This window comes from Alexandromys fortis, unplaced genomic scaffold, assembly GCF_014885135.2.
Source record: "Alexandromys fortis isolate MF-2015 unplaced genomic scaffold, M_Fortis_MF-2015_v1.1 scaffold_215, whole genome shotgun sequence".
Classification (NCBI taxonomy): Eukaryota; Metazoa; Chordata; class Mammalia; order Rodentia; family Cricetidae; genus Alexandromys; species Alexandromys fortis.
In genome coordinates, this window is record NW_026068086.1 from 1,708,240 (window position 1) to 1,722,656 (window position 14,417).

Sequence of the window (14,417 nt, forward strand, 5' to 3'; positions counted from 1 at the left end):
AACAGCACTTGTCTTGCCTCCCCACCAAGTGTCAACGACAGCCCTTGATGCGGAAGACTCACACTTAGGCACTTTCTGTTCCTGAATTCCTTCCAAAAGAACTAGCTGGGCCCAAGGCAGAGGGTGGGGAACTAGACATGCAGGGAGCCTTGGCGGACCCCTCCAACTGTCTATCGAAGGCTTATTAGATGTGTAGGGAAATCCTGTGTCTTGGCAGTCTATGTCAGCAGGCTGCCCAACCTGGTTCTGGTCTTATTCTCCCTTTGCCAGTTCTCTTCCCCACATGAGTAAGAAGTTCTGGGGGTCAGGTGCCTGTTCTGAGACCACAGTGGCCACAGTCTTCTCTGCTCTGGGGCCACAGTTTGGTTTCCAACTTCCTCATTCTTGGAGAGAGCTCAATTAGCTCACAGCTCAGATGAAAACGGCCACGTGGGTTGTTCTTTTCTCATCTCTATCCACCTATGAGTGTGTGACTGCTGCCCAACTTCTTAAATCATCTCATGAATGAGTTCTGCTTTGACAGACAGAGAAAGCTTGGACATGTAGCTTGCAAGTCAATGAAAAAGATTACCATGTCCGTGTTATGTAAGAGCCCGGCTTGTTAGGGCATGGTTGTTGAAAGGAAGAGCGTGAAGAGATGGCTGGCCAGCTAAAGCCCTCTGGATCCTCCTCGGCACTACATGTACCTAGAAGAAAGTAAGAGTCAGAAATAGACAAGTCCTTAATTTTCTGAAGTTAAAGGTATAGGAATGAAAACCAATGACAGCCCTGGGAATTCAGTAACTATTACATATACTACTAAAATACCAATGTTTTATATTTAGAATTTTTAAAAATTAACAAAAGTAAACATATTTCAGATAAAAATTATTACATCTTACAAAGCCGTCTTATAATAAAAGGATGAAATGTAATAATGAAATATATATGATCATTCACGTAAACCATTAAGGTATGAGTTTTATTCGGAGAGTAAACATCATGGGAACCGAGAAAAGACCTGAAATTTTCAAAATACGTTTAAAACAGGGGAGGGGGCCCATAAATGAATAGCTTCATTGCTGAGTTGTAAGCACATTTTATGGAGTATTTTCTAGCTGTTTTTTTTTTTCCCCACAACACAAAGTTTCTCTGTAGCTTTGGAGCCTGTCCTAGAACTAGCTCTTGTAGACCAGACTGGCTTTGAACTCACAGAGTTCCACCTGCCTCTGCCTCCCGAGTGCTGGGATTAAAGGCGTGCGCCACCACCGCCCAGTCTAGCTGTTCTCATAGTGTACAGTCTCTAAAGCTTACTAGAAAAGGAAAGCAAGGAAGTTCCCCCAGCCAGCCTTAGCCGTCTTGCCTTCTGCCCTCGCTCTCAAACCGCTCCACTTTTCGAGTGAAAACACTCCAGCTAATTGATTGCAATGGCAAAACGATTCAGACTTTATTATTTGAAAACGTCAAAGCCACAGCAACACCTACACTAAAACTTTCTGAATGTGAAGGAGCAGCGAAAGCACTGAAAGATGTGGTCCTTCTGAGGACCTGTAGGTCCCGAGTGAAAATTCAAATGACTTTTCCAGTCTACCCTTTGAATCTGGGAGGTTCTAAGCTTTTCTTTTCAAGTGCCACAACCCTTTCTTCACAGCTGCTTCTAGAGACACAACGTAAAAATCAGCAAATAACTGGTATAAATTAAATATCTATGTATGCACAGGTGGCTGTCCTAAGATTGTCCAGTCTGTCAGGGCAGATTGGATTGGTCCCTCAGGGTTGTATGGTGAGAGAGATCTTGACTGCCATTTGTCGCTGCTTCTTTGTAGAGACTGCCTGTGTATGAAAGGAGAGCTCTTGCTCCCCTCTGTAGAAGCCCTGCTTGTGAGAAAGCGAATACTTTTGCAAAACCCCAGATATTGTTTAGTAGGAATTGGCACTACTGTGGCTTCTCAATGCTTATCCACCCCTCTGAGGGTCTCTCTAGCTCTGCATGTTGACACAGTAGACAGAGATGAGCAGGTGCTCACAGAAGTGGGGGCTCATCACACTTGGATGTGGTCTTGTTTGTTTGCATGCTCTGGGGGCGGGGGCGAAGAGCACCCACATTCCCACTTGAGCTTCCTTAATGTATTGGAGGGAAAGCAGCAAAATCTTTTGACCCAATGCCTACCGAAGTCTCTAGTCAGACTCTAACTTTATACAAAAAGTACCAGAGCCAATACTTTCATTTGTATGTAGTTTTAGACATTTGCTTGTTAAAAACAAAAATACCTGTAGTGGCATTTCAGTTGTATTTTAACAAAGCTTGCCTAAAGATCTGAGAGCAAAACAGGCCCCTGGTCATGAGGTCAAGGTAAGAGTCAGTGACCCAATGCTTTGATTTTCAGATCTTCAGGTTAAACCCCAGTTTCTCTCTTTGAGTTTTTATTAACTGTGCTTCAAATACCTCCATTAAGATTCAGAGACCCACATTGGAGCACTGGATTGAGCTCCCAAGGTCCAAATGAGGAGCAGAAGGAGAGAGAGCATGAGCAAGGAACTCAGGACCGCAAAGGGTGCACCCACACACTGAGACAATGGGGATGCTCTATCGGGAACTCACCGAGGCCAGCTGGCCTGAATCTGAAAAAGCATGGGATAAAACCGGACTCGCTGAACATGGCGGACAATGAGGGCTGCTGACAAGCCAAGGACAATGGCACTGGGTTTTGATCCTACTGCATGTACTGGCTTTGTGGGAGCCTAGCCTGTTTGGATTCTCACCTTCCTAGACCTGGATTGAGGGGGGAGGACCTTGGATTTCCCAGGGGCAGGGAACCCTGACTGCTCTTTGGACTGGAGAGGAAGGTGGAGAGGAGTGGGGGAGGTGGGGGGAAAGGGAGGTGGGGAGGAGGCGGAAATTTAAAAAAGAAAAGATTCATGCATTCATTCAACAAGTATTCGAGTGCTGGGGGCTAAGCATTAAAAAAATAAGATGTCATCTCATGCTAAAGATCAAAATACTTAAAGAAGACTCACATAGGAATGCAAATAAGTCCAATGAAAGACGATAGTCTTCCCAGGTATGTGACTCACAAGATCTCTGAGCAATGTGAAGCAGAGGCTCAACAATGGTGATGTGTATTGTGCATGATGATGTCAGAAAAGACTTTAAAGAAGAGGTGGCTGTGTGGCTATCATCAAAGGTGAAGGTGAGTGGGCAGGTATAGTAGAGGGTGTGCACACCACCTAGCTATAAAAGAGCATGGAAGCTTGGGAAAGTGCAAGCTGTGCCATACGTCTCCTGAAAGCTTAGGACATGGAAGGTGTGTTGCTGAGAACTGATTCTAACTTCAAGATCCCTGGCTTAATGCTGTGAAGGCAATGACATCATTAACGGGCAAAGAATACAGTAAAAAGAGATGCTTTATAATAAAGAACTTCTCTCATAAGTTATTTCATGAGAGTTCTTGTAAATGCATATATGCATTTTTTTTTTTTTTATCTTGTAAGTGGAAGCCAGTGATGGTCAAGGTTACTCCCGTACTTTGCTCCTTTGGGGATGAGAAAGGAAAAATCCAAACTGCCTGCCTCCTTCACTCCCTTAGATTTAGAGGTGTTGAGTTGATTTTTATGCAATGTTACATATTTTTTTAACAATCTCTGATATAACTAATTCCATCACTAAAATCCCATCACAGACAAGTAACAAACGAGACTGTTTGGGCTGTTGCATGCTTAACTCTGAATGTGTAAATCACACATACTGAACTCACGTACCCAGCTTATTCACATTGACTTCGTGGAGCCTCAGGCCTTCATCTAGTGATGCATTGTTGGATTTAATCTTCTCTTCGATCTTTGCTTCATCCAGGTTGGGATTGTTGGTAGCATTGTAGACTAGAAGAGCCCACAGCACCACCCTAGAAAAGATGTCAGAGAGAACTGTTGTTCCCAGGGTTGCTTTCTGACTGCTTCCCCCCCCCCCCGCTGGGAGAAACAAAACCTGGATGCCAGGAGCTATTAAGACTGAAAAGATGAACTAAGAAATCTTGGCCTTTCTTTCTCTGTGGTACAGATTATAATCTTCAGTCTGTCTCATCTGGAATAGATTTTTTTTTACAACATAATTCTTTAGAATTTTTTCATAACAGCCCACTTTTTCAAAAATATTTAAGTAGTATTAACAGTTCATATGCCATATAATAATACTTTTAACATCCACCAAAAGGGGACATAGTATAGTTAATTCTATTTTGTTTACTTACAGGCAAAACTTAAAATGTCAAAGAAAATGGTTGAATTGCATATTGGACTCTTGAAACTGGTGTGTGCCATTGTTTACAAATATGGTGCATGTCTCACAGATGGAGTTTTCTCCAAGTACTTCATATGGTGAAAATATGTAAAATAAATACTCAAAATGTACCCAGTTTGGCTATTAAAATGGTTTTAGAAAGTGTAACCCTGAAAATTTTTTTATGGGAAGTACAAATGTATATTTTAAGACCACTGTCAAAACATACAGCTAAGCTCTTGTCAATAGTAAAATCTAAACGCAATTCTGTACTGAGGCAGAGGTACATACTGTCATTTTGTCAGGTAAAGGAGATTTTTTTTTTGCCCCTTTGTGTGAGAGTGCTGCATGTGTATTTCCTCTTTATTTTGAGGAGAAGTCAAGAGTACAGCAGACATCATGCTATTATCCAGATGGGTTGATAGTCACATGCAAAAGAGGAAGCATGTGCCCTCAAAGTCTAGAGGTCAGCACACTTTATTGATAAAATTTAGTCAGTAAGAATAGAAGTAAATACAGACATAGCACATTTCTGGTAATAAAAAACAAGGAATAGGTTAAATATCTTTTACTTAAGGTTAGGTGACATAGCTGGATTTTGCCTACTTAGCTGGTCAGTCAACTCAAGGACAAAGTGTACTCTTCTCCTCTTTGACTCTGGAAACATTTTACCTCCAAAGTGATCTACTGCTTAACACTCATACATCAGCCATATTTTCAGATGAGGCAAGTATAGATGCCAACATGTGGTGGACGGCGAACCCTTGGACCATTTTCTAAATGGCATATGATGAGATGTCCTCTGATTCAGTGACCATTGGGAGAAAAGCACTGCCACCATGGTTCCTGAGCATCCCTAGCCGTGTCCAGGACAGCGTCAGCACAATGCATTGTGGATATATTTAATACACAGACTTAGCCATTCAAGAAAGAGTCTGCATTTTCACAAGCCTTATCATTGTTATTTTTCTTTCCCATCTGAAAACAGAAACTACTCTATGGTTCCACAGTGGCCAAGGTCTATCTCTTGTGGCCGTCGGCCGTTCATCATTTGTTTAAGTCAGTCCCTCTGTGGTTTCAGATTTTCTGCCTGTCTAGGAGTGAAACATAGCAGCATTATCAGCTGCTTAAGCTGCAAGCCTGAATTGAAACGGAGAGTTCGGGGGGAAAGAATGAATGAAAAACTAATAGATTGTGGTGTGAGGGAAAACTACAAGAGAGGCTACAAAACCTTATCAGTAAACAAAAGAATAGTCAGAATAGGTTTTTCAAAAGAGAGGGAAGCTATAAAAAAGGACAATGCTGAGAATTTATAACAAAGGAAAACGAAGAAAGTGGATTTTCCCATGAGCTAGATTGGTTCATTCTCCCTATATTTTTTGGTGACATTATTCACTGGTTTGACAGACCAGGAAACAGAGATTTTATTTATTTAAATGTCTTTCAAACAAGAGTTCTGAGTGGCTGACATACACTAACTGTGGCTGATTTTAGTGCCATCAGTAATAGAATAACCTCCTGAGGAAGCTGATGGGATGGATGCTCAATTCCCGCGGGCACAACTGTTCTCACTTCAAGCTACTCTTGTCCCAAATGCTATGTAAAGAATCCACAGAGGATCCTAGCCACCGCTGGGTCCATTATTGTAGTCTCAACATAATGAAGTAGTAGATGTGGGAAAGGGACATTTTCCTAGGAAGAGGAGAAAAGCGTTGTCACTTGCTATCCTAAAATAAGTTACTCTCTTTCCAGATCTTAAAGGAAAATGAATGATGCCAGAATAAAAACCTCCCCTAATCAGACAGTGTGATCCCCTTTATTGAATTTATGTAGAAATGACAAGTTGATAGTTCCAAACATTTGTTTTCTATATTTCCAGTATTAAATAGAAAGGGAAATTAATAAAGATCTCTGGTCAACTCTCAAATACAATTTTATGTGTATCTTCTCATAGTAGCAATGCATCATGGCTGTGCTTTCCGTTTTATAAAAAAATCTTTATATTTTGGAGTGTGCTTGTGCATGTGTGTGTGTGTATGTTATGTATGTTGTGTATGTGTGTATGTGGTGTGCATGTGTTGTGTTGTGTGTTCCATAGAGCACCTGTGGAAGTCAGAAGACAAGCTGTCCCATTCAGTTTTCTCTTCCACCATGTGGGTACTGGGGATCAAACTCAGGTCAACAGGCTTGATAGCAAGCACCTTTGCTCAATGGACCATTTCATTGCCCAGTGGCTACATTTTCATAATACCAAGTCAGTAAATTAAAACCTAGCAAGGTTTCTAAGACTATCAACCTTTCCAATGATTTGTTCTATAGAGACACAACATACAATCCTAAGACAAGTACTTGTTTTTCACTCAAGGATTTAATGGGTTTTCATTTTGCAGCATTTTGAAAATCTGATCCTTATATGCCAACTGGCTGTGCACGCTGAGCATAGCCATTAATCACCTATGTGTTAAGTCATGATCCTGATACTAATTTAAAAATGGAGACTTTTAAATATAGGTATGATTGTATATACTAAAAATGTTTGGTTCATATTCTTTATATTTTATATGCTATAACATGTAATTATGACCTTTCTCACAATGGGGCTGGATGGAGGGCAGTTGTATGGCTAGAACCCAAGACCTAGCAATTCTAGGCACATGCTATCAATACTCCACTGAGTTTTACTGCTTGCTCTAAACTCTTCCCTTTGAAGGTCTTTTTGGAATTTTGAATAAGAGATGATGGATTTTGAAGACATAGAAATCTAGCCCTGCTCACCTACCCCTCTCAAGTGCTCTGCTTCTCTAGGACTTTCCTTAGATTTACATTTCAACCCCACTTACTCTCTTTCTGTTTCAGATATGAGAAAAAGATGATTTGCATTCATTCTGAAGAAATAATGTAAACGTCCTAGGCAACTCAAAGGTTTTTCCTCTGACCATCATTTCACCTTTTTTTTTTTCCCCAGACAGCAAAAGCAATGAGCAGGAGAAAAAAACGCTACACTTTCCAAGTCTCCTCTGTGTTACCTTTTGTCATCATCCAGGGTGTCTCTCTTGACTTTAATCCTGTCCTCGCCTGTGTTTTGATGAATACTGTAAAGACAGACATGTGTTTGTTATGAAGCTCACCCAGTGCATCCAGTCAAAGACAGATATACGTGTCAACTATCAATCCCATTCATTGTGTCCAGTCATAGACAGACACAAGTATCCATGATCAGTTTCTCATCCATTATGTCCAGTCCTCTACAGCAAAACTGGGAAAGGTGAAAAAAGCCGTCAGAATGGATATTCTAAGACTATCTTCCCAAGTCTGTGTTCTGCGGTTCCCAGTCTGCAGAGCTGGGTAACTGCATCTGTGCTCTCGTGAAGATCCACAGTGCATTTTAGTAGACCACAAACCCTAAGACATTCTGAAAAGGAACCTGATTGTGTTTGTTAAGTGAGCTACTTCCTGGACTTATGATAACTTGATGTCTTTCCTGGACCTTTACATCTCTGATATTTAAGTATGAAATTACAAAAGCATGATCGCAGGAGCCTGTGTGGGTATTATTTAGTAAAAATTTTAAGTAGAAAAAGTAATAAAAGCTAATTTTGAAAAAAGGTTGCAATAAGACTGTTGATATTTTATTTTGTAGAGAAAGTGGTCTCTAAATGTAGTGATGTAAACAGAGACTGTGCGTTCATTTTCTGGACACCCAGACCCAAACAATCACACAAAAACTATATTTATTACCATAGTTTGGCCAATGGCTCAGATATATTCTTAGATAGCTCTTACATCTTAAATCAATACATCTCTACTATTTTATAACTTACCATGAGGCTTGTGGCTTGTTACCTCATATCTTGCTTCTTGGGCGCTACATGACATCTGTTTGACTCCACCTTCTTTCTCCCTGCATTCAGTTTAGTTTTCCGAACTACCTATATTCTGCCCTTCCATAGGCCAAAGTAGGCTGTTTATTAACCAATATGGTAATAAAACATATTCCATAACATACAGAGGGGAATCCCACATCATGGTGACATGCCCAAAGCATCCTTACTGTGATCTTCTAAGGAAAGCCAAACAATTTCTGACTATGATTACCTTCTTGTAATTTTTTTACATTAGAACACATATTATATTGGTTCAGTTATGCACATAGAATCAATCACACAGGTGCTCAGATAGAGTCTGAGAAGGAACAGTAAATTAAATATTTCTATTTCTCAGATAATCAATGCATTTACCTTATATTGACCACATAAACAGTATAGTTCCAGTTCTGGAGGGTTGAATTGAGCTGGAAGACACAATGGGAAAGGATGAGTTGCAGTAATGCTTGAAAACATTCTTTTCTGAGTCAAGGTTGTCCCCCTTCCAAAACATGAGCTGTCACTGGGAAAGAAAAGACCCTGGGAAAATGCTGCAGAACCACAAGGGTGAAAGATAAAGGAAGGGTTGGTTGTTGGGCCAGAGAAGCCAAGGAAGTAATGAGTGCCATGTCTTTCCATCCGTACATGAGTCACTGAAGAAGACACTAAATTCCCACACAAACTCCGCACTCTTGTTTATGAAGAAATAGAGTCTGGAGAGATGAAGTAGCTTTTTTCATAACCATCTGTTAATCACCAGCAGATCTCACACTGGAACTCAAGCTGCTGTGGTGTGAAACACTGTCATTTCCTCTCTAGCTAACAGCCTACCAACCCCTTGATAAACACTTTCCTTTGGTTACATTAATTACTGAGATGCAATTGAACATGTTTTGTGGTAATTGCCATCTCGTAAGAACATCAGTGGTAAGAGAAAGTATAAGTAGGAAAATGCATCTTTGATAAAGCCCCATGGTATTGGGACGATGCCAAAGTGGTTAAAAGTGATGGTATGGGTCAGAATATGAACAGCAAATTTCTATGGTGTAACCACAAGAAATCCTGTTACCTTTAAGCATCTTCCAAGGCTTATTTGGTCATATTTTGTACACATCTTTAGTTTTGTTGTGAACATTACTAAAATGCAATGTAAATTTAAAAAAATAATTGGAAAAATAATGACAACTATTTTCTGTGTTCTTAGGTTGTGTGTGCTTTATCTAAGTTTGGTACTTGGAGGCAAAGTCTTTCCGATTTCTGATTATTTTCCCAGATCTGGAATATTTGCATGGACTTCCTAGTTTATCATCCTTAACTCAAATACTCAAGAGATCTGTCAGATTTTGAGTTTTCAGGTCAGATGATCCCTGTAACTGGTGTTGGGGCATGATGTTTTCAAACATCCTCTTTGGGAACTTGCTTCACAAATGAAAAGGAGCTAATGAATTTTAGCCTCTGATGACAATGATGTTGGGGAGGAGGGAAATTGCAAGATGCAAATGTCAAATTGCACCCTATCTAATGCAAGCCCACCAGTTAGTGCTCATTCCATGATTAGCAATACCAGCCATGGCTTGAGAATGCAAAGAAATAATTTCATATTCATAAATTATTCTGCCCATAAAAGCAATAAAAAAAGAGCAGTGTGGAAAGAAAAATGGGTTGCAAAAAGGCATCCCTTCTCCACAGCTTTCTTCCTGTCTCATCACTGAGCACCTAATTCCTGTTCCAATCCAAGGAGACTATCTCTCTTCGTGAACATTAACAGAAAGTCTTGTTTCTGTCTAGTCATATACTTTTTAATTTTATTTCTAATTATGTGTCTATATGGGGGGGTAAGCACATACAAGTGTGGTTCCCAAGGAGACCAGAAGTGGGCAGCTCCCCTGGAGCTGGAGTTGCAGGTAGTTGTGAGCCACCAGATGTGGATGCTGGGAACTGAAGCTGGATGGTCTTCGAGAGCAACCACACACTGTTAGCCACTGGTCCTCTTCTCTAGCACCCCATTCATATATTTATAATGAGCATCACTTGTGCAGTAATAGAATCTACGGTTTCATTCATTATCTTTACCATCTATAAAGAAGCTGAAGTTTTAAAGCCAGAATCAAGGGAATCAGTTCACTTACCCACTCTGCTACCTTGCTCTGTACTTTTACTTCCGGGTGATTAAGGTCGTTGTGAATCACAACAGATATTCTATACATTATTCCGTCTGCACATTGGAAATAGGATTAAAATTTAATTATTTTTTACACTTGGAACAAACAATGCAAATTCACAATCACATCACTTCACATATGTTTAAACACACAGGCACAGGGTGTTTGGGGATAAGTTTGATGCTAAAATTACTCTTACAACTGCTTAGAAGGAGCTATTGATTAGTTTACTCATAGATACTTTCATTGCTTCTAAGTCATCACTTGGCTATGACCATTGTAATACTTGCAAGCTAGTTTTTAATTCTATAGATTTCTGGTACCGAAAGATGATAAAGTGAGTTTTCCATATGAAGTTTGGTTTTAGTTAATAAGAAAATGCACTTTTTTGTTTGTGGTTAAAAATGGTAGTTTGGGAATGTGAAACACTAAGTGATTCGAATCCTTGGCAAGATTGATACTGGAAATAAACAGGCACACACATGCCTCCTCTTCAGTGGTCCTTTCCTCCCTCCCTGCTTTGTTCTCCTCAGAGAAGCACTCACTTCCTGGAGTATTAGGTAAAATCTGACTAAACCTCTCTCATTTAAGTTTCTAAGTATAGCCCCTCTACCAAAATAGAGAGGAGGAAGGCTAATATTGACAGGCAGGATTTTAAGTGGTGTAACAAGCTTTATAAAGAAAGCCATACTTGAAACGAAGGTTCTGGTTTTTCATCTTAGTGGCTCTTTTAAGTAGTTGAGTCTTTATGTCCTCAAAGGTTTTGTCTGAGTAACTGGGTACCACACAGGAGCAAACTGTGCGCCACACGGGACATGACTCAAAGTAACCAATGAAAGAAAACCACCCTTTTAAAATTGAAGTTAAAGTGACGGGGAAAACAGATATCTATTAGTGTGAGCCACATTTGCGCATACTTTTTGGTAAGCCTTAAGTACAAAACATGAGCTATCTAGAAATATAAAATTAAACAATGCTAAGGAGTACATTCAATGCAAATTTGGGGGAGTCAGTGCTAAACTATATATAAAAACATGTCTTTGGAAAGTCCCAGCTGTACCAGAAATGCAAATCCTAGTTCTGGAAGTCCCATGTGAAATAGCAGGAATTTCTACCTTATATAGTAATACAGATATGCAAAAAATATGTTCAAAGACCAGTGAGCTTAGTTTATACAGACAAGTTATTTCAGTGTCTAAAACTATTGTTTTAATGATCTTCAATTTTTTATTTCTTCAAAACATGTTGTGAGTGGAAACTATTTAGACTCATGGTAAAGAGATGACAATAACTCTGTTTTTTTTTTAAACATATCCTACACAACAGGACTCCTCACATGAAATCATGGACCTGCTGAGTGCTTAGAGGAAATTCAAGCTGCGGAGTGCAATGTCCCAGTATCCTGGGCTAGTCTAGGAAGTCAGGGAGGCTTGGAGTGTTACTAAAAGTTACCACTAGATGGAGCACTAAATATAAGTCATTTTTTCCTTAGCTTGAACATACTACAAAATGGTAAAAATGTAAGTATTTTAACTACTGACATTTCTGAAATTTTATGGAAACATCCAAATATTTAGCCCAGTTTCTTTCCATTTTAAAGGTTTCCTGTCCCCACTTTTTCCTTCAGTTCATTGTTTTCAGAAAATGAGACATTCCGCATCAGACGACCTTAGTACTTTTAGCACTATTTATGAAAGTTGTAACTAGATTAAGTTCTCAAATAAACTAGTGTCTCATACTAAGGTTCTTTTGCGTTATGAAGAATTATTAGTCTCTGCACAGAATTACCAACTTAGTTAAAACTTAATGGGGCCTGCTTGTTACTTATTTAAAAATTTTGGGGTAATTTTATGGGTAATTATGTGATACTCAGGACAGGAACCAAAGGAATAAAAAATGAATGTCTACTGGTGTGCTGTTGTCAGGGATTTTTTATTGAGAAATTAATTTGCTTAAACATTGTTACTAGGGAAATGTCTAGGCTCCTCATGTTATCAGAGCAGCAAGTCATCTCCTATAGACAAAAAAATGATATTCTTGTATCATGACCATCCACAAATCTTCATGTATCCCCTTGACTTCAAAAGTTATTGTTCTAACAATTTCATATAGACCAGAATACCCTCTGATAACCTTAAACAGGAGGAAGCTAACTAAATAAGTTAGTATATATTTAATTTCCTGCCAAGTACCTCTCCCAGCCATATAAAACTTCAGAGAGCTAATGCAGAGAGCATTAGGCAGTGTTTCATACTGGAGGTCTCCAGTTAACTATCCAAATTCCTTGAGGAATACAAAAATCGTCTCCAAAGTTGTGAAACATAGGATTGAGGTGATGAAATTGAATGTATTTATTTGCAAAGACAAATTAAAATCCGACTCACATGCTGTTTAGATTTCACATTATTCCTCCAAACCGTCAAGGAGCCAATTAGGTCAGCTGCATTTATACTGTGAATGGCAACCTGCCTGCCCTTGCACGTCCCATTTCTTTAAGACATCTGGCATATAAATCTACAATGACTGCTGGACCCGCACAAAGGTCCTGCAAGCGAATTTGTTATTTGACTAGCTAAACACATGAGAAATTGGAAGGAACACTGCAACTTGCACTTGTGAACAGGATTTCCGCAATAAAGAGGACCACCAAAGCTAATACTAAGTTGGGCTGCATGTGCCTAGATCATCGAAGTTCACCAGTTAGTAGGGTTGGTGTTGATGCAAGCACAGACAATATCATTAGGAATGGAAATAATCCTTATTCCAGGAGCACTTGGGGGAAGGCCAAGGAGATTGGGCAAAGATTCATTATTTGTGGGAACACCTAGACATCTATGGCATTCTGAAATACCTGTGAGAAGTTGCCTAAAAGATGGCTCTCATGGTATGTTATGTGAGATAATGAGATTTGCAAAGAAAAATAAGATCATGTCACAACAATCAGAACCAATTTGGTTGCTAAAACAAGGCAGAATATCTGATCATCAAGCGAACTAGTTCTCTCTCTTAATACACTGGTAGATTATTTATTGATAAACTCAGTAAAATTCTGAGAGCCCAGAGTAAAGAGAACTGGATAAGCTAGATAATAGACTTGACAGTTGTCCCAATCTTCCTGACAATGGAAAGATAGGATTTACTGATAAATCAGATGCTAGCCTGAGAATGTTTACTGTACCAGTTTCTCAAAGAATAAGAAGTTGCTGGTAGCATGTGAATGACATTGGAGACTCCGCAACATGACATAACTGTGATTTTATTATAGTGAAAAAAAAGCTCAGTCATTTTAAATTTGGACAGAGGAAAAAACCTTATTTGAATTTTTTTGTTTGCAGTACTTTGTTACTTACTTTTTAGAAAAGATAATGAAAGGCTCAGACGGTGAGGCCTCAGCAATCCAGTAGAACAGAAGAGATAATTGTGGAACACTGTGGCACTGCACTTATTTCAAGTTTTTATTTCTGTAATTATGGTTTCTTTATATAATAGTGAAATTCCATGTAAGTACAGATAAAGAAGGAGTCAGCCATTGTATGAAGAACACACGGCTAGAGTACATGGTAAAAATTGCTAGGATGATAAAAAATAATTGGAGCACAAAAGTTTGAGATGATTTTCACCACACAGTGACCTAGTATTGAAATTATATGTTAATCACAATAGTCATCTGAATTAGCTTCTTCTTTATTACTGTGGTGGAGATAAGCCATTTTAATGGACTGTAATATTTGCCTGCTTTGTTGAAACTCCAATGAAAGTTATGACGCAGAGATGGACGGCCTGAACAAGGCTCCCTTCAAGAGTGTTAGGCCCCGCATGAATCAGCGGATACAGCTCCAGTCCACCAAGTTATGGGCTCTGAAGTACCCATGTCAATGTTCTTGGGCAGCAGAGGACGTGCCAGTTCTGAAGGGAGAGCACCACAGAGGCTCTTTGTGTGCTCATACAAAGAGGGAAATACTTAGTTAGAATTGTAATATTCCCATCTGATGGCAGGAGTCCATGTGAAGTATGCACTGGAACCTAATACTGCTGCTGCTTGCTGTGGGGGAGGAGGAGGTGCCGGAATCATAAATATCTGTGGTATAAAATGAGCAGAATAACCACAAACATTTCCTTGAATTGATGTCCTTATAA

The 14,417-nt window shown here is 39.5% G+C and overlaps 1 protein-coding gene across 3 annotated transcripts in view; it reads right to left on the reverse strand.

Annotated features, from left to right (window-relative positions):
* Adgrg6 (adhesion G protein-coupled receptor G6) overlaps window positions 1-14,417 on the reverse strand; it is a 135,819-nt gene that overhangs the window by 37,609 nt on the left and 83,793 nt on the right. For all 3 annotated transcript variants that reach the window (XM_050122232.1, XM_050122231.1, XM_050122233.1), the window contains 5 exons: window positions 10,248-10,333; window positions 8,494-8,546; window positions 7,282-7,347; window positions 3,739-3,881; window positions 572-686 (listed from right to left, as the gene is read on the reverse strand). In XM_050122232.1, coding sequence (XP_049978189.1) covers window positions 572-686; window positions 3,739-3,881; window positions 7,282-7,347; window positions 8,494-8,546; window positions 10,248-10,333 — 463 coding nt within the window. The remainder of the gene's footprint in view (window positions 1-571; window positions 687-3,738; window positions 3,882-7,281; window positions 7,348-8,493; window positions 8,547-10,247; window positions 10,334-14,417) is intronic.